At 36.9% G+C, this 24,941-nt stretch overlaps 2 protein-coding genes across 4 annotated transcripts; one reads left to right on the top strand and one right to left on the bottom strand.

Annotated features, from left to right (window-relative positions):
• Positions 1-612: 612 nt before the first annotated feature.
• On the top strand, positions 613-14,888 carry LOC128240294 (caspase-8-like). 3 transcript variants are annotated; one of them, XM_052956886.1, is made up of 15 exons: positions 613-735; positions 2,057-2,275; positions 2,598-2,799; positions 3,547-3,782; positions 4,704-4,808; positions 5,153-5,281; positions 7,064-7,248; positions 7,418-7,547; positions 7,861-7,977; positions 10,558-10,791; positions 11,195-11,293; positions 12,317-12,548; positions 13,348-13,459; positions 14,105-14,256; positions 14,434-14,888. In XM_052956886.1, exons 2-15 carry the CDS (start codon positions 2,065-2,067, stop codon positions 14,576-14,578), a joined length of 2,289 nt encoding a protein of 762 aa, XP_052812846.1. In that variant the 5' UTR covers positions 613-735; positions 2,057-2,064; the 3' UTR covers positions 14,579-14,888. The 3 variants fall into 3 exon arrangements, with proteins under 3 accessions (XP_052812846.1, XP_052812845.1, XP_052812847.1); XM_052956885.1 differs by having other exon boundaries at positions 701-821; XM_052956887.1 differs by lacking the exon at positions 613-735 and adding an exon at positions 873-960.
• A 3,065-nt stretch (positions 14,889-17,953) lies between these two features.
• On the bottom strand, positions 17,954-20,463 carry LOC128240298 (uncharacterized). The gene is made up of 2 exons (XM_052956890.1): positions 19,976-20,463; positions 17,954-19,315 (listed from the first exon to the last, which is right to left on the bottom strand). The coding sequence occupies exons 1-2, from the start codon at positions 20,170-20,172 to the stop codon at positions 18,619-18,621; spliced, it is 894 nt and encodes a 297-aa protein (XP_052812850.1). The 5' UTR covers positions 20,173-20,463; the 3' UTR covers positions 17,954-18,618.
• Between the last annotated feature and the right edge of the window lie 4,478 nt (positions 20,464-24,941).

Raw genomic sequence — 24,941 nt, 5'->3', positions numbered from 1 at the left:
TTACAGGAGATTGAAAAGTGACTGTATATCGCTAGCACATCCAAGCATCACAGATGACACAGTGAAATACAATATCCAGTTGCGGTGCCATAGCCCTGTACACATATACGAGTGTACGTACACCTTGGTTTTAAAAATGCCCCTTGCAAAGGCACAGATACGCGGGATAAGATACACGGTTTACAACTTTCCTTGGTTTAAATCAATACTGAGTGAACCATTTTTCCAGAAGCACAATTTTAATACCGAACGCCAGGTAACGGGGAGCTACTGTAACCAGTTGTAACATTTTTCGGGGTATTATCCGTTATTATTCGGTATGTCCGGTATAAAGAGTCACTGTTTTACAGTAGAAGTTCACAAGGCCGTTAAGTTTTTGTGTGATTTGTTAGTAAGTGTAGATTGTACCTGTATGATTTGAATGTCTTGATTTTAATACAAGAGAACAATAAACTATTATTAAACTTGTCTCCAAAAAATAGCCCATTCACACGTTGGTTAGGATTACTTTAATTTTATACTATCTTATTCCGGATAATTTGACCAAACCAGGTTCGAAAGCTAACCGTTATATCACGACTTATCTACCTTTGGACTTAACATTGTTGAGCGCTCCGTGCACGATTTAGTTGCATGTAACCAATTTCTTTATTTTCTAAAAATAGAAAAATGGAAAATCCGTTATAAAATCCAATAGTTCAACTTTTGTAAACATTACAATAGTATAAGTTTAAGGTAAATTTATTTCGATTTGTTTAAAGTAGATGATATTTTGTCAAACTACTTATTGTGCTCACATTATCTGTTTTTCATACTACACTGTAAGTGTTTTAGAATTTTGAATATACTTTCGGATTCTCATTTTGTTTCAAGACTCTACAGACTACACTCAAGTAGTCTTGATTAGTGTTGGATAAAAAATAAAAGGGTTTACCAGTTTACTCAACAATTTATGAAGACGTATGTATGTTTAGTTCATCACTATAAACGCACACCCGCCGCCTACAGCGGACCGTTACATTACTTTTCCCTTCGAGAAGACTCGTCCCGAGTCTAGGTCTGGGAAACTAATGGGTAATTAATTCACCAGTCAATTGTAACCACGGCCCCCCAGGTCCGGGGAATAGCGGGGACTTTGACTTTCGGTCCAGCCAACCCCGGCTAAAATCCCCGTCCTGCGGGGACGAACAGATGGTTAAATCCCCGCCAAATGCCCCAGCACCCCAGGGACCCTAGGTAAGGCCCATTCCCCGCTATATTTTGCACAAAGACAAAACCACTGCATTCACCCAGCACTGCGGGGCCACCTGAAAGGTAAAAACACGGCCCTTTTCCCCGGCTATCCCCTGTATACCCCCGGACCTGGGGGGGCCGTGGTTACAATTGACAGGTGCATAACAGCCCTTTTGGACATAAATGAGAATTCGTTTACATGTGTCAAAGTCATAAGGGAAATGACATTATCAGGCAACATGTGCAAGGGGTAAAATAAAAAGGTTATCAATTTTATGTTAAAATACAAATCGGAATTATGTGCCTTTAGTGATTTGTTTGTGTTTTATTTTGTTTTTGTTGTTCAATTTTAAAAGTGATAATTAAAATATTTAGGTCATAGAAGTGGCCGGTATAAGATTTTAAGTACTCTGAAAAAAAAAAGCAATAATTGGCTACTTTTACAGTATACATGTATTATTTTGATTTTCAGATGATTTTTTTTTACATGTCGTAATGAAAACATTTATGAATTTCCAAGGTCTTTTCATCATCCTAATTTTTTTTATAAAATCACTTCAAATATACGAAAAAAATTGAAGAACATCAAAAAATGGCCAGATTAGGTTGGGTAGACCTTTTTCGTTTATGGTACTGTACATAACAATATAAGAATTCCGACTACTGCTTTGAAAATCAGAATTTTTAATACTGTCTAAGAGATTCTCTTTTACTGGCCATGAATATGGAAGTGGATGTTTGCCATATCAATATGAAAAGAAAGTTACACACAATTATAATATATAATAGGTTATACACAGTGACAAAGTTATTTGTATTTCAGGCATAGGAATGACCACTCAGCTGACACATGTACCGGGAAAGGGCGAGGAGTTCCGCTTTTCCGCAGACATTCAGGCCGACTCCCTTGGACGTAACGATGACGGTTCAATCCCGAGCCTTAGTGATGCCGACCTTCACCAGCGTCTGGTTGCTGTTGATGATGAGATTGGGACGGGAGACCTGGAAGGTCTTAAGTTTCTTTGCCGAGATCACTTGTCAGGTATGCTGTTACTTATCCATTCATAAGTTTATAAATAATTTATTATATGGCTCCTAGAAAGTATAAATTTCGAAAAAATTGGGTATTTAGTGACGTTCTTGTTGCAGGGTAATACAAAAAGTGGCAAATATTATAAAATATTCTTAATATCCATTTAAGTTGCTGCAGTACATGTTTGTTACTTTCAGATCATTATGGTCACTGATATTTGTGAAGTTTTTCTCCACAAAAAATGCAAAACTGTTAATTCATATTTATGCCACTTTATTGTGGAAAATTTCCCAAAGCTTAATTACTACTACACATATACATGTATTTACAGCATCAAAGCTGGACAAGGCAAGTAGTGCCCTGGAGATTTTCGAGAACATGAAGAAAGCGCTGCTGATTGATGTAAACAATGTGGACTTCCTGCTCGAGTGTCTTGGGCGGATACACAGATTTGATCTGGTACGAAAACTGGGCTTCCAGGTGGATGCAGTGCGCGAATTTCTACCCTCCCTCAATAAGATCTTCCCATTCAGGTAATTTTTGAACCTAAGGCTTAGGGTCAGTGAAAATATCTCATTTAGACACATGTCACAAATTGTATTAACTCTGAGAAAAATTGCTAATATATCTGAAGATATATACTGAAGGTAAAACTGCTTATCTTCATGAAGTTTTAGAGGAGATTACCCACGGAGCATTTTAATGCCCACTAAAAAAATGGGGGGCATATAGATGTGCCTGCATCTGGGGTTTTGTTTCCCACAGCACTTCATAAAACCAGAGTTATGGCCCCTTGAACTAGCTAAAAACTTTCTGGACTTACCTAAATGAAATTGCACATAAATTAATTAATCTAAAAATAATTGTTGTTTAGTCCATATTTCAATGTCAGCACTTCAATCATTAAATCTGGTGGTAATAAAAGCTTAATTCTCAGAAAGTTTGGTTTTAGATTTATTTATTATTCTCACATTTTACAAAATAAAATATCAGTGCATTAAGTCAAAAAGTCTGGTGACAGTGGCATTGTCAATACATTCATTTCTGCTCTCTACTTCTTGCATGTGTTAATAAATTATTACCAAACTTTGTCATAATGTTAATTTATTTTCCAGAAAATAATTAATGCATGAGTTTATCCTTCTTGTTTTCATAAATTGTTCAAAAGGTATGAGTCCAAAAGCAATTGTGTGAGCCAGGGACTGCCAGATGTACATTAAGTGAGAATGCTGAATCACTAAAAGACTTCATTGTCTGATTGTTGCTTAATCTGATTTCAGAGTCCTGCTGATGGAGATAGCTGACGACATTGAAGACCAGGATGTGGAAAAGATCCGTTTCCTTTTGCGCGGACGTGTAAAGAAGAAGTTATTGACATCATCGCCATCACTGCTCGAGATGTTTGTGCTATTAGAACAGGAGGGGTTGTTATCAGCTAATCGTCTCGACCTTCTCACCTGGGTACTGCAGAATATTGGACGTCCAGAACTTTTGGAGAATGTTAGACGGTTTGCAGGTACACATGCACTCTAATAAAAAGTAAATTCCATGTACAGTTGAACCCTGTTGGCTCAAACTTGCTTGGCTCGTTTTCCTCGTTGGCTCGAACTGGATCTAAAGGACTGATTTCTTAAAACGGAATGTAAGAATTGCCACTTGGCTTGAACTTCCTGAGGCTCAAGGTATTTTCTCCCGTCCTTTGGAGTTTGAGCCATGATGTTTGACTGTAATATAATAGTATGTCACATCAGTGAAGCCCAGTCCTCTTAGCCAACTTATGATATGATGTTTATGTGCATCAAGTTTTAGCTCATCTGAGTACAAAATGCTCAGCGTGAGCTATTGTGATTGTCCATCGTCCGTCGTCCGTCCGCCTTCAGAAGCCTTTGTCCAATCATCACTAATTTTAGTCAGAATGTTTATGGGCATAATATGTTGGACGAGTTTGATCAGCCATATCGCTTTAGTCACTCAAGAGTTATCACCCTTTAATCATAGAAATTACCTACAATTGGTCTTATCTGATCAATAGCTTTAAAAGGTTATGTCCAATCATCACCAAATTTGGTCGAAATGTAAATTGGCATAAAATCTTAAATTATTTAAATGTCTAGAGCACCATTAAGGTTTAACTTAGGTTAGTGATGGAGGGCCATCTTTGCCCTCTTGTTTCAATAATTGTTGGTTTCAGTGTACAAACATATATCTTAAATAATAGCAAACCGTACTAATACTAGTACTTATTGGTACACCACTATTTTCTACTGACATAAAGGACAATATCTTTAGTGCTAGAGGGTCTCAAAACTAACACTTAAAGATTGTGTTTAACAACAAATATGGTCCTTGTTCCTAAAATAATTTAAAAAGACTGGTGTTATTTGGTTTGTTTGTGCATACAGTATGCATATTATACTCTTATAATCCTCCCATCTAGGAGGCGCTCCACGATCCAGTGAACCCTCTGTTCTTGCACAGGTGCCCTCAGATAGGGCGGACATACCTCAGGCACATGAATTCCAGAACCGGATTAACCCACCAGGTATCCTGCAATTTCAAGCAGTACATCTATTATTTTTATCAAACTTGATTGTTAATATTTGAGCATCTTTAGCATCGTGTTAGGTCTTCGGTTCTTTTTCTTCTTTTCAGAAGAAAATACTATAGTCAAACTGCTGGAGTATGCTTTTTTTTATTCATGTGCAATAAAATATATGAAATAAATAAAATGCCTTTATGTACAAATTGTATATGTACAGAGTTTTTTTTGTATTAACGATTTGTTTTTATCTTGCATAACTAAATTGTTATGGAAAAGATTAACTTTAAACTTTAATTTTGTTTCCAAGTAAGTTCGACTGCACTTGATAACTGCTTTTTATTCAGAGATGACCATGCATCGTGTGACTCCTCTACAACGAGACAATCCCCATGGTAACCTGGAACGTAGCCCGAGTGCGGGAACTGTGACGTTGTCAAGCACAGAAGAAGGAGAGGAATCTCCCAATGACAGAGGTCTTTTACTGATTCAAAAAATAAGAATGTCCATTTATGAGATTGCCGCAATGTGTGTTATTAAGAGTAATTGTTGAATGATTGTCAAAGCCTTTGCGTCATCTTACATTTAGGTTACATAACACCACATTAACCTAAATACAAGTTATGGCCCCTGATTGATGTAGAACTTAGGTTTAAGTTTTAGGGCACATTGTGTCTGGTTAAAGTTTAAGGGCAAGTTGGGGTTTTCACTGATTACTTCTATAAATACAAATTATGGCCCTTTATTTACTTTTTTTATTGCTTTTGACAGGCATATATTACATCATTATTGTATTCATTTCTAAGACAAAGTGGCGATTAGTCGAGGGTGATGTCCTATGACAGCTCTGTTATTCCGAGTTATGGCTCTTGACATTTATGTCCCCCTTAGAAGAAGTGGGGTAATATTGCTTTGCACCAATCAGTCGGTAGACCAAGCCTTTAGTCTGATTGAAACATGTAAGTAGAGTATGCTTGGGCCTCAGGTCCTCAAACTTGGTAGAGAGGTTTGTCATGACCAGCAAATTACCTCTATTGTTTTCAAGGCGTCATTACATTGAACTTAAAAAGCTTGTACTCGTGATAGCTTCTTTATTCTTGGTCCTACTATCCGCAAGCTTGATTTGATGTTGATCATAACCATTATTTACCCCATAGACATTTAATGTGAAATTGATAATTGTTTGGCATTAGGGGACTATAGATGTTTAACAAACATTTCTTGTGCACTAATAAAGGTTATCTATCAACAAAGCCTAATCACGAGCAAACATCCAAGTGGCTGACAGTTCTTGTTTGACATGTAGTGCACATAGAGATGAGTTTGTTGATGCAAAACTTGGTACATGTATATAGGAATAGTTTTATAATGGAGTACCCTTTGAAAAACTGAGAAAATCAGAGTTTAGCAACAGCTTGCAGTTACTCTTGAATTTGTTCAATTTTCAACAAAAGTCACCTTAAACTTGTATGTCATTGTCAGTAAGCCTCTCTCTATAAGAATGTATGTTTGATTCCCAGTATAATTAAGGTATTCTATGTACATTTTCGATGCCTGATGACCTTGTATTATTTTGGTATCACTTGGAAAGGTCTGATGTGTAGAGAAGTAATATGTCAAGTTATATATTACAAATAAGGCATTGAAAGATTGCAAGTCAGTTATTTTGATTGAAATAGTACAGAACCAAAATAGAAACTGCAGTAACTGTATCTGAAGAGTTAAATTGGTCATTCATTTTACATATTAGTATTCAGCAGGCAATAATCTTTCAAACAATCGCCAGTAAACCAAATTAATCATAATTGCCGATGGCTGGATGAAATTCCCGGCCCCAATATCACAAATATACTCGAGTCAAATCTCAATCTCAACTCTCTTTTTTTATCAAATAACAGCATAATATGATTCAAATTTTTTAATGTTTTACCCTTTTTTTAAATCACATTCTCTCATTTATTATGTTGATAAAAATAAATTGGTCAATATTTTATAGAAAAGACAATTGAGAGCAAAAGTTGTACTTGAGTCCAATTTATTATTTTTTAGTTTTACTCTAGTACATTTTGTGCTGTAGAAATATTTTTTTAGAATATTGAACAAACATGTTAATCAACATAACGATTGTCTGAATTTGCTTTTTAAAATAGTAAAACATTAGTTATTTTTAATAATGTCATACTGTAATGTGGAAAAATGAGTGATATTGGGGCCAGGCATATTTTTACATCGGTTACCCGCATTTTGTTTACCTACAGATATCCCCAAGGAACTGCTGCAACAGATAGCGAGGGACGTGAGTGGGCAGTTTGATAACCTAGCAATAGAGCTTGGTATGTCAAACAGGGACATTCTGGAGTACAAAGATCGATACAAAGACCTCAGGAATAGCGCACAGCATCTCCTGACAGACTGGCAAAATAAGCAGCAGGACAGGGGCAGTGTAAGTCTCGATGAGAGTGGATAAGATTAAGAGAGGATGGGGGGATATTCCAGGATCTACACATAAACATGAGCAAAATAAAATGCATTGAGGTTTTTGCTATTTTTCTCAAACTGACAATTTATCTGATTGAGACGTTTTAATCAAACAAATATGTGTGTGTCTGCAGGTTGTACCTAAGCTGCGGTATGTTCTACAGAAATTGGGCTACAAGCAGGCGGCCACTGCTCTTGACCGCTGGCTCAATACTCTCAATTACAGTCGGCAACTACAGAACGAAGAAAATCACTGTGCTAGCGGTAAGTCTTTTATAAAGTAAAAGAAGATCTCATTTAAGTCTGAATTATCATGCTTGTATACAAAGTAAAATCTTAAGTCAGGCATATAAGTAAACAACAGTCCAAATGATGTTTCTGCATCAACTCCTTTTATCAACATATTATCAACTTTATATGAGTTAAATGAGCAATTTTTTTGTGAGTTTTCCGACTACTTAGACAGTAAGGCAAACAGGTTTTTATCTGGCTTTGTTGCCGGGCTTTTCTGAGAACATTAAAAATATTTTTCTGTGCTTTGGATGATCATAAAACTAAGTTGAACTTTCATAAACAGTGCGTGAGTCCAAGCCAGTTCCTGAGGTAAACCTCAGCACTCTCACCCTCCAGGAGCGTGCGCAGGTTACAGGTGCCCTACATCAGCAGCAGGCCACCTCACAAACACAGACCACAGGTAAGGTATTAACTGTGATAAGCTACAACATAACCAAATGGGTAATTTTATTTCCATACATATTTGTATTATTCCAAGCGTCCAATATCATTTGAATTGGGTGTGGGAACTCTGTAATAAACATGATTTCTCGAAGAGTAAACACACATGACAATCATGTAATGCAATATTCATTTTCATTGGATGACGGAGATACCCGAGGCCGTCGTTCTTTTTCGTAAACTTCTATATGCAATTAAAGCTGTGTATTGGAAAAATTTATAAGCGGAAGTGTCAGTGACAAGGGATAAGTGGCCGCTAAGTGATTATATGGCTTCATGGGGACAAAAATTAGTGGCCATGGCCGCGTTAGACAGTTGGCCGCTTAATGCACGTACATTATATAGTAAAAACGTATGGGGGAAATTTGGAGTGGCCCGTTAAGGCAGGTGGCCATTTAAAGCAGGTGACCGCTCAACCAGGTTTTACTGTACTTTGACTTGTCTGGGAACTATTTTCATTAAATGTCATTATAGATAAATGTGAATGTGAAATGCTGTTTCATTATGCAATACCCTATACACTGTCCATTCTCACAATCATATATATCATACAGTTCAGACATATTTCATATTATATAAAATGATAAATTTCAATATACAATGTATAGCAGTTACATTTGGATACTTTAAGGTGAATCATATATATAATGATATAAAAAGTTCTGCTGTTTCACAATGACATACACATCGCTAGTTATCAATACAGATATGAGTATATACATGTATTAACTTTGATCAAAGATCAGATAATTTATAATTTTTCGCTCTGACACCAGAGCACGAAGTGCTCAAGGTCAGCTATTGTGATCAGTCTTTGTCCGGCATCTGTCCGTCAGTCCGTCCGTCCATCTGTCAACAATTGCTTAAAAAACCTTTTCCTCTGAAACTACTAGGCCAAATTCAATGAAACTTCACAGGAAGCTTCCTTGAATGACCATCTACAAAAATACAGCAAGGGGTCACGATTGATCAACAACAAAATGGCCAACTTCTTGTTTTGCTTTAAAAAACATCTTCTCTGAAACTACTAGTCCAAATTCAAAGAAACTTTACAGGAAGCTTACTTGGGTGATCATTTACGAAAATACAACAAGGAGTCACGATTGATTGATCAACAACAACAACAACAGCAACAACAACAAAATGGCTGTCTTCCTGTTTTGCTTTAAAAAACATTTCCTCTGAAACTACCGCCCCAAATTCAATGAAACTTTACAGGAATCTTCCTTGGATGACCCTCTACAAAAAAACAACAAGGGGTCACGATTGATCAATAAAAACAACAACAGCAACAACAACAAAATGGCCAACTTCTTATTTTGCTTTAAAAAAAAACATCTTCTCTAAAACAGCCAGTCCAAATTCAATTAAACTTTACAGAAAGCTTCCTTGGCCGACCCTCTACTAAAATAGACCAACGGTCATTATTGATCAACAACAACAACATCAACTAAATGTTGAAATCTGATAGTTATGTAAAGTACTCCTGAAGCAAGGGCAGCAAGTCTTGCTATATGGTCTCCCTTTTTGTTGGAGATTCCACTACTTTCTATTTTTAGTACCAAAGGAATAGATTTTAAATTTTATTATGTCTTCAACATAGTCACTTGAAGGGAATTTTTGTTCATTTTTTGGGTTCAAATAATTATTATACACTTTATTCTTTAGAAGAAATTTCATTTTTACTTGAAAATCAATTTGATATTCAGACTTTTTCATTGAACTCCATGTAGATTATGCTAAGTACAATCTCATCTTCTGTGTGGATTGTGAATGAGCTTTTTTGCATTTAAAGAAAAAATTGATTTAGAACATGTGAAGGAAGGTGATGTTGACATAGATGGAAGAAGTAATGATTTGAGAGGAAGGTGCTGAATGTGTTCTGATATGTTTTTATTAGAGCTTAAGGCAATTTATTGATTTTGTCTAATAGTGCACTGTTTGTTGTTTGTGTATCTATACTAAAAGTTCTTTCAGTGTGCAAGCAATTTAACATAGTTTTGTCAGTCTGCATGCAATTGAACGAAGTCCTGTGTGTGTGCAGGCAATTGAACAAAGTCCTGTCAGTGTGCAGGCACCTGAAAACAGTCCTGTCAGTGTGCTGGTATCTGTACCAAGTGCTTTCAGTGTGCAGTCAATTATCAAGTCCTGCTAGTGCGCAGGCAACTGAACAAAATCCTGTCAGTGTGCAGATATGAGAATCAAATTATGTCAGTGTGCAGTCAATCGTCAAGTCCTGTCAGTGTGCAGGCAACTGAACAAAATCCTGTCAGTGTGCAGTCAATCACCAAGTCCTGTCAGTTTGCAGGAAACTGTGAAAAGTCCTGTCAGTGTGCAGGCAACTGTAACAAGTCCTGTCAGTGATTATCCAGGCAACTTGTTTGATCAGTATGTTTTTCAATATTCTTTGAGAACAAATATCAAGCTATAGTGATTACAAAGGTTAAACTCTTTTACTCAGGTGAGCGATTTTGGGCCAATATGGCCCTCTTCTTTATTGTTTCCAACATAAAAAACCCCACTATTTTGTTCCGCACAGGTACACTCCATGTTCAACAAACTCAGACTACAGGAACTCTCCAGGCACAGGTTCTACCACCTGATCACACCGGCTGGATGCCCATGCAGACCACAAACCCTGTGCCACCCCAATTGTACCAGGGACAGCCAGGTCTGGGTCAGGGAGGTGTCATTCAACAGATGCCACCTGGGCCCGTACATGTGACCTCCACCCTGGAGTTTGAGTCATACTCTCTAAACAGCTACCCCAGAGGTTAGTTTGTTGTAACCTTTATTTTTAATTACGTTTTTGTGTATAAATTTGACTATGGTTAGTATAAACCCATGTTTAATATGAATGGCGAAAAAATGTTGAAATTCCAGGGATTCACCACAACACTTTGATATGATGTGGATATGATTCATCTATATCTCAGACCTTCTAAATTTGTTACACAGAATCAGAAAATAAGGAAAAATCTTAACATTAATAAAAGTGTCATATAACATGAATATAAATATGTACTAGTGTCAAGCGTGAAACACTGACTCGTTCAACAAAATATACAATGATTGTTATCGTTTAGACATCACAAACAAACTATCCAAATGATTGAACTTCAAATCACTAAATTATTTTATTCCTTTAATAAATGTATGACCCATGTGTTGTCTAGGCTGGTGTGTGATCATCAACAACCAAGAATTCCATGTGGAGCCTGGAAGCCGGGAAAGCACACAGATGCCTAGAAGGGGTGGTACGGACAAGGATGCAGGTACTCTTTTACACTTACAGTTAACCATTAATCAGACTCAAATAGACCAATGCAACCCCTAAAGCTTGCAAATGTGCAGATACCAACATTGATGCATGCAGGTACTCTTTCACACTTATAATGATTCATCAGACTCAAATGGAACGCAGCAAGCCCAAACGCACCTGTTGATGTACAGTAAAAGTGAGATCGTTCAAGGACGCTGGGTCCGAGCTTAAACCTCAAGTGATGTTTTGAACGACCCAAGTTTCTATTTTAGTACGCTATGAAATGTCTTACAATGATTTGAAGTGGTCATACCGATTGGTATTTTGGCACAGATTATGTATTGCGTTGTAGAAATTGCTCACATGTCAAAGGCTGTCATTTACTAAATGTGAAATTGTAAAAGAAAACAACAATAAGTAGTGAATGAATAGTCAGTGGTGACTATGGTAGAGTTTAGCCATATGTTTATTACTTATATACATTTCTCACAATTAAATTCTCTTCATGAACTTCTTAGAATTATCTCCTCAAATGCCCATATGAAGTAATAGCCATTATGCGTAAACGGCAATAATAATTTTTTCACTTATTAAATTAACTTTCATCTGTCATTGGAATTTTTTACAACATTTAAACATTTTAACACCGGGCAATTGTTTGTTTATTTAGGTAAACGCTTTCGGAAAAATGTGTGAAATTATGACCTTGAGGTAATCACAAGGTTTTATGGAAGCATCTTACTTTCACCTTCAATTTTGGGCAAATATCTCAACAGGAAGCCAAAAAGAGACTTGAATTGTCAAAAACAACTTCTTTCATTATACAGTTGAACCTCATTGGCTTGAACTCCCAGTGACTGCGAAAATACCTTCAGCCTGGGAAAATTTGAGCCAAGCGAGAATAATTACAATTTGTGTTAAGAGATTTGTCCTTAACATTCAACTCAAGCCAACGAGGAATTCGAGCCAAACGAGGTTCGACTGTAGGTTCATATTGTATTTCTTGCTAACAAAACCCCTGTTTGTCTTACTACAGAAAGCCTCCAGTTGATATTTGAGGAGCTAGGCTTTATAGTGCGTCGCTACGACAACATGACGGACACACAGATGAGCCAGAAACTGATTGATGCGGCCCACAATGTGGACCACGAAAAGTTTGACGCATTTGTGTGCTGCATCTTGACCCACGGTGTGTTGAACCATCTGTATGGCTCGAATGGGAAACTCATCTCAATCAAGGATCTCACCTCCACGTTCCAGTCCAACAGGTAAACACTATACAGCGTTATCATGGGGAAGCTCACACGAAATGGATCTTCTTTTAGTAAGATTTACAGTACTGTCTGAAATGGTTGAATGCACTTCAGGTAACTCATCAATATTGAAAAAAAGCTATTGTTAGATTAGGATAAATAAAAAAAATATGCTTAGAACAATGAATCATAATAAGCATGGGTGGAAATTAGCTCAAATTTTTTATTTTATATGGCCAGGCCTGTTGCAATATCTAAGTTATGATGTTAGAATTTGGGCTTATTGAATCAAAAGCCTAATTTGATGACTGCTTTGTGTCTAACAAATGCATTTCTCAGAGCCTTAGCTACAAAAGGTAGCCTACCAGCTTCTTAACTGAATCAAAGTTTGGTAGTCAAAAATGTGAAAATGGATACCCCAACAAGCCAGTTCATCGATTGAAATATTATAATAAATTATTATATTAAAATCTTACAAAGATAATATAAAGTGAGTCAATATGGAATTCAGTAAACAAGTTAATAAATTGTATGAAATGTTCTAAATAAATCACCTGTGCTGTAATTTGACACAAGTTTTGCAAAGTCAAGTAGCTGGGACTTGTAACTAAAGCCTTTGATTCATTTTTTTGCTAAGACATTACCACATCTGATAATTAGAGTTTTCCATTGACATTTTAGCAAAAAAGATAGGAAGTAATGATTATTTCTGTGCAAGATTGCAGTATGCAAGTCCAGATGTTTTATTGGTTTTGTTGGAGTAAAATGTATTGCAATATTACATTGCATCCAAATCTCCTCCATATTTTATAAGGTGTCCGAGTCTGGCTGGGAAGCCTAAGCTGTTTTTCCTGCAAGCGTGCCAGGGTCGAGACAAGATGGGGGGTGGGGAGTACGAGAAGGACTCTGGAGAGGGTGACATTCAGGTTGGCGATAAGTTTAGATGTACCTTTTTATTTATATTATTATTGTTAATGTTACAATGACCCTTCTTAATGAAATAGTTACTAACCGTTAACTCAAAAATGAAAAAAACAGTGTCTAAAGGTCTATTATATGTTTATGATTACCGGTATTTAAATTAAATTATTGATTTTGATATCAAAAGGTCATGGTCACAATGACTGATTTTCGATTATGACTCAGAATATACTTAGCCCAGGGTCCTCATGTAATTTCATGAGACATTCATCATACCTTAAGATGTAGTCATTTTTTACAATGTCATGTAGTAGAAAACACTTAAAATTGGTAACACTATAAATTGATACTCAGACTCTCTACTTAATATTCCTTGATTTCATAGTTGAAAGTGCACAATGTAAATGTAATGTTACAAATCACTGTATTGCTGTGAAATTGAAAATGTATAACAATATTCAAAACGTTATATAACTTATTACTAAAGAGATTTTTTGGCCTTCAAAGATTGCAAATTGAATTAAAGATGAAATATAAAAAAATTATATTTAAAAATACTTCTTGTCATATTCCGATACACTTGACAGCTTAGAGCAATAGAAATATGTAGGGAATGAAGTTTTGGGATGAAATAAATATAATGATTGCAGGTGGACACCTTACCCAAGGAGTTGATACCTAATGAGGCTGACTTTCTGTTGGGGTATGCCACTGTCCCTGGCTATGTGAGCTTCAGGTCACGCAACCACGGCTCCTGGTATATCCGGAAACTTGTCCAGCTCCTCAGCCAGCACTCTGACAGGTACGTACTTCAGATATATTCGCAACACACCAAACAAAGCATTAGTGTATTATGCTTATGATTGGTCCTTATATAAAAGTAAATACTAAAGTACCATGTATTTGGAGGATATTCTACATTGATAGTAAAGGAGCCGTACCTAAACCATGTATGTTACACATATGAGATTGATTTCAGACACGACTTGTTGAGTATCCTGACAGAAGTCAATCGACAGGTGTCAGCAGCCAATGCCAACATTGACGGTGGCCTCTTTAAGCAGGTGCCTGCACCCCTGTTCACCCTCCGGAAAAAGCTGTTTCTGCGCCGCCCAGCCACCTGAAGGTCACCACAGAAATCCTTCAGCATCTGTGATAACTAATGATATATTGTTGGGGCGTAAAGGCGTGGTTCTGGAACAGCTTGGCCCAAAAACTGCTTTGTTTAAATTGTGTCAAGTATTAAAAGCAAAATGCAAATATTCAGTTTTGACTTACTGAGAAAGATTCACTATATTGTATTATAAAAATGGATTGGTTTGTTTTAATTTTAAAAAAAAGTGATATTGTACAATTATTGGTATAACTGGGTACTTTAACAATTTTAAGCTTGTCAACAATAACAGGTGACATATTAAAAATGTTTTATAATCATGTTGTGTTTATTCTGCTTGTCTTTAGCATGACTTTTCAAAGAATATGAAAGCTATGCTACCTGCCCGGGTGTCGGCACCTGCGTCACACCTTGGTTAAGGGTTTGCATGTTAGCACATTTAAGTCAATATTTCAGCAAATACTTCATGTTTAGCATTGAAACTTTAGACATGTGTTCCAGATCATCCAATCTACTTAATCAGTAAAGTTAGATAACTCTATAATGTAAATCTCATATAATGAATAATGATGGCCCATTTTAGAAATTCTGGTTACTAAGCACAGCTAAGTCAATATCGCAGCAAATATATCATGTTTTGCAATGAGACTTCACTGGTCAGATTGATTGCCTTGATGATATCTTCAACAAGGTCGAACAGGAGTTTAAAAACTAGGTTACTACAAATGTAGGTCAAATCTAAGAAAAACCTAAAGGCCAGTTTTAGACCAATTGTTCTAAAATTTGTCAGAATGATGGTCTTGATGACATCTTAGGCAAATTTGTGCTTCAGTTGGGCCTTAAAACTAGGTCATTAGGTCAAATCTTAGAATCAATTGCGCCATGTCTTATTTTCTAACCTTCAATGCCTCCCCCCCCCCCCCCCCCCCCCTCCACAAAGCAAATTGGAATATTATGTAAAGTTAAAAAAAGAATTAAAATTTGAAAATATATGATACCATTGAAAAAGAAAATCATTGAATTGCTTTATCAAGATTCAGGCTGAGTGCCCATTCCTTAGAGATTGAAACTGGAAGACATAATAACATTATTAGAAAAGATAGAAAATGTAAACTATGTAATATCAATATGGTTGACTCAGAATATCACTTTTTCAGTCATCAAAATTAGACTTGTGGATGAACAAGCCCGAATTCTTATACTATTGCTTGGCATCAAATTTTTTAACAAGCCCTGCTATATAAAATATCAGAATTTGAGCAAGCCCGTAAGACATTTTACCAGTGCAGGGCTTGCGGGCTTTTGCTAATCTCGACCACTGCTTTTTATGTAGATGTCCTTTAGAAAGGCCCGAGAAATAAAAATAACATAAACAGATTGTTTAATACTTTTGACAATTTTGTATCTACCTTATCTAATAATAATAAATATAGGGACTGTCTGAGTGAGGGTCTTGGTGAAATTTGTATTTATTGTCATGTCCAAACGAAACTCATTATGTATGTACTTGTTGCCGCTGTCTTTTGATTTGAAATATTACATACAGTTGCATTTTGATTGTATTAACATTAGCGTGTTTGTAATCGTGTGTAGTTGGTAGTTATCAAATACTTATCTATTTGTATGTTGATGTTTTTTATCATTTTTTTCTTTTCTTTTTTGTTGCCATCTTTGTGAAATTTTATGTTAATTTGGGCCAAAAACATGTATTTGCTGATATTGCCAATAAACTGAAACTAACTTTTACTAGGATAACAAAAGATCAGATCCCAGATTTTTATATTTAGGTTAAAAAAATGAAGTTTTATGCATTTTCTTTAACCGTAGTAACGCTTTTAGACATAAAACATTAATTTTCGAACGGAAATATAAAAATCTTCGATCTGATCTTTTGTCAGCAGTCTTATATCACTAGTTTGCTGATATTTACGCAAAATTGGCTCATTCCAAGACAAAAAATAAAAAAAAACTTGTCAAAACGGTAAATCTGTGATAGTGCAGCTTTAAGTGTGCGCCATATTATGAGGGTGGAAGCATAAAAGTTGTATATGACATTAGATAAAGAAACAGATAGATCCTTTATGTGCTTTCCACGTTCAATAAACCCTTGCTCTTATGTTTTCGATAATGTATTGGTTGAATGCTTACAGTAGAATTACAGCACTTATTAATCTTCGCAATTATAACCTGACAGCCGACACACAACTAAATGTTTAATTGGTATAACTTTATATCTCCCGTGTCAACTATAGCTGTGGATTCACTTGTTAACCTACGGTTAACGTTGGTTTATCATTGTTTTTAGTGACAAATTATTCATTACGGTTTTATTGATGTACATATTGTTCACATGCCGACTCTCGTCTGTGTTCGATTGTTATAGGGTTTCCATTGTTATGCCGGTTGTCATTTTTGTTTTCTCTTTTCTCACAGCTTTATACAAGCCTAAAATAGTGTGCGTTGCTGTTGTGAATGTGAACATTAAAGTCAGTTCAAGATATTTCAATGAAGCATGCTACAATATGCACATGTTTATCACGGCCCATAACTTTGACTTAAACAATTGTTTAGTTATCTTGTTTTCGACTGAGAAATTCTGACAGGCGTTATCTCTGCTTATTTCTTGTTTTAACTTCTAACTCTCTTAAGAGGTGCAATATAGGCTGATATATATAATTATGGCCACGTGGCTAAAATTGTACAGTTAAAGCGCTAAAATATCGCTTGTAGTATTTTATCTTTTCAGAAATCATTTTTGTTTTGATCAAATGAGTTAAATAATTAAGCATTCAAATAGAAATTATTGTTTCTTGCATCAACCTACATGTATACTGTGCCCCTTAACAGTTTAGGAATGTCATTTATTAAGGTGTTAATGCAATGCCACCGTCTAGATTCGCAAGAATTATAAAACAATATGGTATCTCTCTCTCATTATAGTTGCACATTTATAAATATTAACTTTTATTTTACGATGCCCCGAACGACTCATTTGCCGTTGGTGTCGGTGTGAATATCAATTTTGCAACGTCTTGGGGCTTTATAGGTGTACGATACTAAAGCTGCATACACACGTAGGTGTGCGGTACTAAAGCTATATATACACGTTGGTGTACGTTACTAAAGATGTATACACACGTAGGTGTGCGGCACTAAAGCTGTATACACACGTAGGTGTGCGGTACTAAAGCTGCATACACACGTAGGTGTGCGGTACTAAAGCTACATACACACGTAGGTGTACGGTACTAAAGCTGCATACACACGTAGGTGTACGGTAGTAAATTTGTATACACACGTAGGTGTACGGTACTAAAGCTGTATACACACGTAGGTGTACGGTACTAAAGCTGTATACACACGTAGGTGTACGGCAAATAAAGATGTTTACTCACGTAGATGTACGGTTAATAAAGATGTATACACACGTAGGTGTAAGTAAAGTTGTATATACACGTACGTGAACTGTTATTAAAGTTGTTTACACACGAACATGTAGGTGTACGGTTAATAAAGATGTATAAACACGTAGGTGTTCGGTACTAAAATTGAATACACACGCACGTGAACGCTTTTTTAAGTTGTATGCACACGAACATGTACAAGTTCGGTTTTTAAAGTTGTATATACACACATGTTTACAGTCAATAAAGATGTATAAGTGATTTAAGGCGTTTTCAAACATAGAAAAAATAGCAATGAATCGGAAATACAATCACTAAAAAACTGATTAACGGATAAACTAAAATATTATAGTTTACAACATTTTAGTTTGACATCTTACGCCAAATGAGCATTTGATTGCTTCATCAAGATGATCAATGTTGTTATTTTCGTTTTTTTCCGAGTTTTCAGGGTTAATTTGCGGGCAATAAACCTGTCCGATTCCGATGACCAAGATTCCATTTCAAACCGATGGTATCTAGATCCCCGGCCGCAGCTAAAATGTAAAAACAGATATATACATGTATTTATTTCGCTTCAGTACGCGTCCATTATGAAATTATTTGCATATTCTCCTGTTTTATATCGTGTGTTGTAACTCACAGCCTAAAGCCTAAAATCGTTGTCGTAGTACACATTTTCTAACACCGGAAGCTGATGACTGCTTCCCACTGTATCGACAGAGAAAGACCGCATCCGGTGTGCACCCGTGACGCCATAAGACATTCTGGGACCAGGAGGCGTGGCCCCACGTTCTTCGTAATACGAGTTACAAAGATCATCATAGGACTGTGACTCAATTCTAGGCGAAAATAATTTATTTTCATGATGAACTTCGGCACGGTTTACGCGACTATCACTTGTTTTTTGTTTTAAAAAGGTCCTGGACTTCTTCGATTGGACGTCGGAAATTAAATCTACCCTTGAAGATGCGACATATTGTTTTTCATTGCTGTCTATAGATGTTTCTTGTTCAGTTGTATCTTCGCTGTCGATGCTTGGATTGGGTGTATCACGTGCGTGGAAGCTAACGTCATTGGGTGGGTCTTCTGTCTGCAAGTACGCGTGACACCGCGTGCAGTGCGTTTTGTTACTACTTTTATTGTATTGGTCGGCTTCACTTCCGGTAATCGACGGAACTCTTGACCCGGACTGCATAATGGGTCCGGGTCTTGGATGGGTAAACGGAGTTTCCGGTCTCTCAGTGTCAATATGGAAACTTCCGCTTCCTGTCTTCACGACTACCTGAAGTTCCTTTGCCTGCGCATCTAGAGGCAAGGCAGGACGAAACGCCGGGTGACATCTGAAATAGCAATACACCCACACATTAGCTAAACAATGTTAATGTTTGTCTTACTATTACGTGTAACGTTTAGGTAGGTATGCACCGACGAGACTTAAACTTGGTTCTCCTTATAACAGCAGGATTCTAAGGTTCATCGAGAGCGACTAGCAAAACAGAATATATGTAATAACAATACGAACATATAAACATGTTAAAACAAACTAATGAGTGGAATGATTAATGGTCATTATAAGACGGTACCAGGCGTGTAGCTGCCTATACGCGAGCACGCGGCTGAACCCACATGATTCTGACAAAAAAAGTCAGCCAAAGTTGCAGTATGCGTACTTAACTACTTAATCTTAAAAATTTCCATTTTCCAATACCAGATTGCACCATGGTGTTCGTAGTGTTCTGAGTGGGCATTCCCCCCTACCCCGCCCCCCTTACCAAAATTATGAATCCACAGGGGTAGCTACTCCCCTGGGTTCATGTTGACTAATTGGGACACTGAGACGTACAAAAATTACGTTTTATGTTAACAGAGACGTACGAAATAATATGTTTTAATTTAACAGAAATTTAAGGAGTATATGTAAATATATATATATATATATATATATATGTATATTAAAGTCTTTAAATGTAAAAACTACTGTCGCCCCAGCCCTCACTTACCTGGTTCTGTATCCGGCATTGCGCCTGGCTGCCAGATCTGGTCTGAGCGCCTCCCAGTACTTTCGATACTCCAGTTCCCGCCGTCGCCTCTGCACCGCGCGCCAGTGGTACAGTAGGAATGACGACACGAGGAATGTGACGAGCGCCACCCCCGTCACGAGCGTGTACAGGAACCCGGACAGGGTGTCGTCCAACATGCCTAGTTCGGTCTAACTGAGACTTCTGATCGACTTAAATTCCCACCTATGACCGAATGATCTTTCAACCCTCGATCAATGACCCGGCACCTCTACTTAGCACGAATGCCAAGCACCGTCTCCACAACGTAACGATTCTAAGGCCGGGCAGACAACTGTAAAACGTTCACTGACTATGTTGCTCTCTAAATTCGAGTGCAAAAGGCCAACACATTCAAGCATGAGTAAAAACGTAGTCCAGTGATATGTTCCGCTTGCAAAAGTGTATCAGTAAACGTTGTACACCAACGAATCCGTCTATAAAGCTGCTGTTAGTAATATTTAACAGACGTGCATTCATAGATCCAGAATAGTTTGTTATAATAGAATAACCGAAAGGAAAATGTTATTTGTTGTGCACTGTTTTGTTCTTTTTTGGCTAGTTAATAGAAAATGAAATATTGATACCTCAGGAAAAGCGATCAATAGAACAGATAATACTTGATATCTCAAATAACCGCACGTCTTTACAAGTCCAATGAAAACAAATGTTTCCAAGCGCACTGATCGTAAAATAACAGTAAACATTTGTACATTAAAATACTGTACACGTTTAAAATCTCATGATCAAATATTTATTCTAGCTTATCTCATGTGACACGGAAACTGTTTTCCAGAGAGAACAGAAGAATAATTGCCTATACCCAGCGTCGTATCATTGTATCTAACGAGTTGCTGTCAATAACTCCTGAAAACATTGCAGAATTTCTCAGAAATCAATGAAATCAAGGCCAATGGGTTCTCATCAAAAGAGTATCTTTAAGACATTTCTCGTTAACCGTGGCCAGCTTTCAGAGTGAATTTACCTTTTCTCGATTTGTAAAACTGATGCCGGCATATATGTTAATTGACCTTGAACTGTTTAGCCGTTTATCCGTTATGCGTCCCAGTTTCTCAAGGAAAGGAAACGATACCTATATAAGCCGTAGTACGTTCCAAGGTTCCAATGAGCGTATTTTGTACCATCAAACTGGTTTCAATAATTAATACTGTAACCGTTTTGTTCGAGTGGTTGGCGCACGGGCCGATTACGACCACCCTCGGTTCGACTCAGGGTCAACACCGGGGCTTCGAGGAAGGAACAATTCACTAAGACTGCATGTTTTCTTCACCAAGTTTCATATATATTTAATGAATGATTTTGATTATATATCCAAATGGATCACCACGTAACAGCGAATGCTGATTTTTGGGTGCTCCCCCTATTTTGCCTTCAGTTTGCCGAAGGACGACGTGTGAACGCCCCTAAAAGATTTATCTGCCAAAGACAGATTTAATAACTTTATTTAGTTCTCTTTATTGAAACAACACAATCCAAGTTTTTTATATTTATTTTATAACAAAATAATCATGTTCCTTAACTTAGTTCTAAAAGTGGTGAACGCCAATGGGTCCCATTCACCGTTTTAAAACCTAGGAACTACTACCGAAGGCTAATAGCTTAAGATTTGAAATATTCAACTCGATGTATATGCAAACAAACAAACCACACAAATATGCTATGTCCAGTACAACGGTCAAGTACATTTTGAAAGGTTTAATTAATAAATTCAATATCAAGTTAAACAATGTACTTCTATATACTTAAGAAATTAAGATCATATCTTAACTTGCATGTGCATAAAAGAACAATAATTACCTTAGAAGTGATTTATTTGATGAATTAAGTTATAAAGTCTATAAGCTTGATACTACTGAGTACTGAGATTCATAAAATATGATATTAGATTTAAATGCCGTTAACTTGCTACTTTCGAGCTTTTTAATCAAGAAAATATTAAAATACACAGCAGCGGTGGATCTAGAATTCGATTTTAGAGGGGGCGTAACTTGCGCCCCTCCCTGAGAAAGGATATTAGTTTTGTGTAATTTGTTGGCAGGGGGGTTTGGGTTTGGGAGTCCTCTCCCAAGATCATTTCAACAATTTCTAGTCCGAAATGGTACATTTTGGGCGTATTTATTACTTTTCTTCTTCTATATTGAAATAAAAAGTAAACATGAGCGATTTCTGAATCCGCTAGTGCATAGAAACTACAGGAACAGCCACAGGGCAGGTTTAGGGGTTCGCGTATTAGGGAGAGCAACATCGGACTGTGTACAACAGAAAAACAACCATTCAAACTAGTGTTTAAATGAAGTCCTCCAGGTGTGTAGTAAGGATATTCGCTTAAAATGGTAACAAAAAACATATTATTTGTAGTATTTACAAGAAAGACCATTGATGCAAAGCATTACAGCGCGCCATGAATTAGATTGTAAAGTTAACAAATCCCTTGGAAATACAGATACCGAACGAATTGTAAATATACAGTGTAAACTGGTTTTCTTTTAATAATTCGTTTATCGGTTTCAATTAAACACCACGTGACAGCTTTCGTCTAATCAATGTATATGATTAGGGTTGTAAAAATATGCTAAAATACCCGGATCGCAATGCATTTTGCGATATGCTTGATCCGTACCAGAATATAGTGCGAAATGTTTAAAAAAACATATTTGTTCTTGAATCGTTTTCAATAACAATCACCACGTGACTACGAATCGCAATATACAAGTAATTGGAGATACGCAGGTAATCTAGACTCATGACTTTTTCCTAAAGTATTGTTTTCGCTTTATTTGCATTAAGTCAATCATTCGGAACTCCTCGGCCATTTTATCGAAAACAACCTCGGATGTATGCCGGTACATCTGTTGAAGTAGTTCGTAAAATTTTGAATTATATCATTAGTTAAATGTAGTGTTTTAGAGTTGTATTTATTGATCTAAGTTTAAATTTATTGTCATTGAATTGTATTATAGCAAACATAATGAAGAATCCCAAGAGTTAAGTCACAAAGTTTAACTGCTAAATAAAATTACTACGCGATCTACTTGCAGCGGACTTAAACGTATCACTTTTTGAGTGTGTAAACCATCCAAATACATCCGAGGTTGTTTTCGATAAAATGGCCGAGGAGTTCCGAATGTAAGTCAATAACAATCCGCAAGTTCTTCAAGGCTACATGCAACTAATATTGACCGTAAAATAGGATTTTTGACGAAATGATGCACTGTAAAATACATTTACTTCCATCGGCGTAGCTCCAATAGGCCCCGTAGGCCCGGGCATACACTTCGTTTCCAAAAAAGAAAAATACAAAACGTCCAAATCTGCTATAAAAAGCTGAAAGGTAATGGGGTGACAGCTTATGCCTACTTTATATTCAAGTTAACACTCAAGGCTAACTAAGCTTATTTTTTCTTACAGTTTAGTGCCTTTTTTTAAGACAGTCAAACCGTTTAACAAATAGATTCGATAATATTTATACAGCAACCGGCAAGCGTATACTTTCAATGAGCGTCTGTTTAACTCGGCTTTACAATTATATGTTGCGAAGCGGGAGTATATTTTGAATGTCATTCAACATGTTTCCCCCCTTACCCCGACCCAGAGATTCCGATGGATCGTGGAATGATGACTTCAAACCCAGACTTTTATTACAGATGTGGGAGTTAGTCAGTGTTTTCAAATTTCCATCGAGGTACAGAAAGGAAAACAATCTGTTTGCGTTCGTTTTGTTTCAAAGGTAGAAGAGAAGCATGTCGTTCGTGAACAGTCTTTAGGGTTTGCCACTTGCAAGTCAATAAAGGGAGTATATTTTGCACAAGGCATACTCGAATATCTGCAAGGCACCGGCTTAGATATTTTGAAGATTCGGGGCCAGTGCGATGATGGTGTAGGAAACATGGCGGACAACTACTATGGTGTTCAGGCGCTCATCCGTGAAAGATTTCCACTCGCTTACTACACCCATTGTAAGTTGCATTGCCTAAACCTGTCATTTGTCCACAGCTCCAAACTTCCATGCATCAGGACCACGATGTCTACAGTGCAGGATATCGCATTTGCGTTTGACTACTCTGCAAAACGCCTCACAGCATTTGCAGATGAACTGGCAGAAGACGTTATAAAACAAGCGATGGAAAGCTGACAACAGTTTAAGGCCTTGTGCGAAACAAGTTTGATGAGCAGGGCAGATGCGCTTCGTACATTCAAGAATGCCTACCGCGTTGTCGACAATGCGCTCGAAGATCTTCAGGAAAATGATGACGTCAAAGCCAGCGATCACCTCAACGCTATACTGTAGTTCCAGTTTATTGTTACTCTTGTGACAACAGAGCACATTTTGAGCAATCTAGTAGGTTTTACAGCAGAACTTAGCGGTAATAGTTTGTGCTTATTACTACATGCGACTTCAGTAAATAATTGAAAAAAAATAATGGAAAAAGCACAGCAAAAACATAGATAATAACTTCATAAATTTGAAAATTATTCTCAGAACAAAACGTGTTGCATCTAGGGACTTATGTACGATATTTTATAATCAAAAGTAAATCATCATTTAAAAAGTATCTGTCTGCTTTCTTTTATTTTTCATACACGATGAAACAGTGAATTAATATATACATATCTCATATACTAGTACATCTAGGTGGATATGGATCTGTTTGAGGCAATCGAGCAAACGCACGTGGTCATGCAGATATATCGAACTGAGAGGGTTGACCCCCTTGTATGGGATGCCCTTTATCAGGAAGCTGTGACTTTAGCTGACGAGTTCCATGTACATGAGTAAACATATAACCTGTATTTGCAATCCGCCATCGGTAGAGCGTTGGACTGTGAATCGGACAACCCGGGTTAGATTCCCAGGCCGACCAGGTCACTTCTGTTGTGATTTGTTATG

Source organism: Mya arenaria, chromosome 7 (assembly GCF_026914265.1).
Source record: "Mya arenaria isolate MELC-2E11 chromosome 7, ASM2691426v1".
Lineage (NCBI taxonomy): Eukaryota > Metazoa > Mollusca > Bivalvia > Myida > Myidae > Mya > Mya arenaria.
The sequence above is the reverse complement of the archived record's forward strand: the minus strand, read 5'-3'. Positions and strand labels throughout refer to the sequence as shown.

Excerpts from the sequence above, each read along its gene's own strand:
- LOC128240298 (XM_052956890.1), bottom strand. The coding sequence starts at position 20,172 with ATGTTGGACGACACCCTGTCCGGGTTCCTGTACACGCTCGTGACGGGG. Across the intron at positions 19,316-19,975 it reads AATGCCGGATACAGAACCAG|ATGTCACCCGGCGTTTCGTC; the intron begins GTAAGTGAGGGC and ends TTGCTATTTCAG.
- LOC128240294 (XM_052956886.1), top strand. The coding sequence starts at position 2,065 with ATGACCACTCAGCTGACACATGTACCGGGAAAGGGCGAGGAGTTCCGC. Across the intron at positions 4,809-5,152 it reads GAACCGGATTAACCCACCAG|AGATGACCATGCATCGTGTG; the intron begins GTATCCTGCAAT and ends CTTTTTATTCAG. Across the intron at positions 12,549-13,347 it reads TCCACGTTCCAGTCCAACAG|GTGTCCGAGTCTGGCTGGGA; the intron begins GTAAACACTATA and ends ATATTTTATAAG.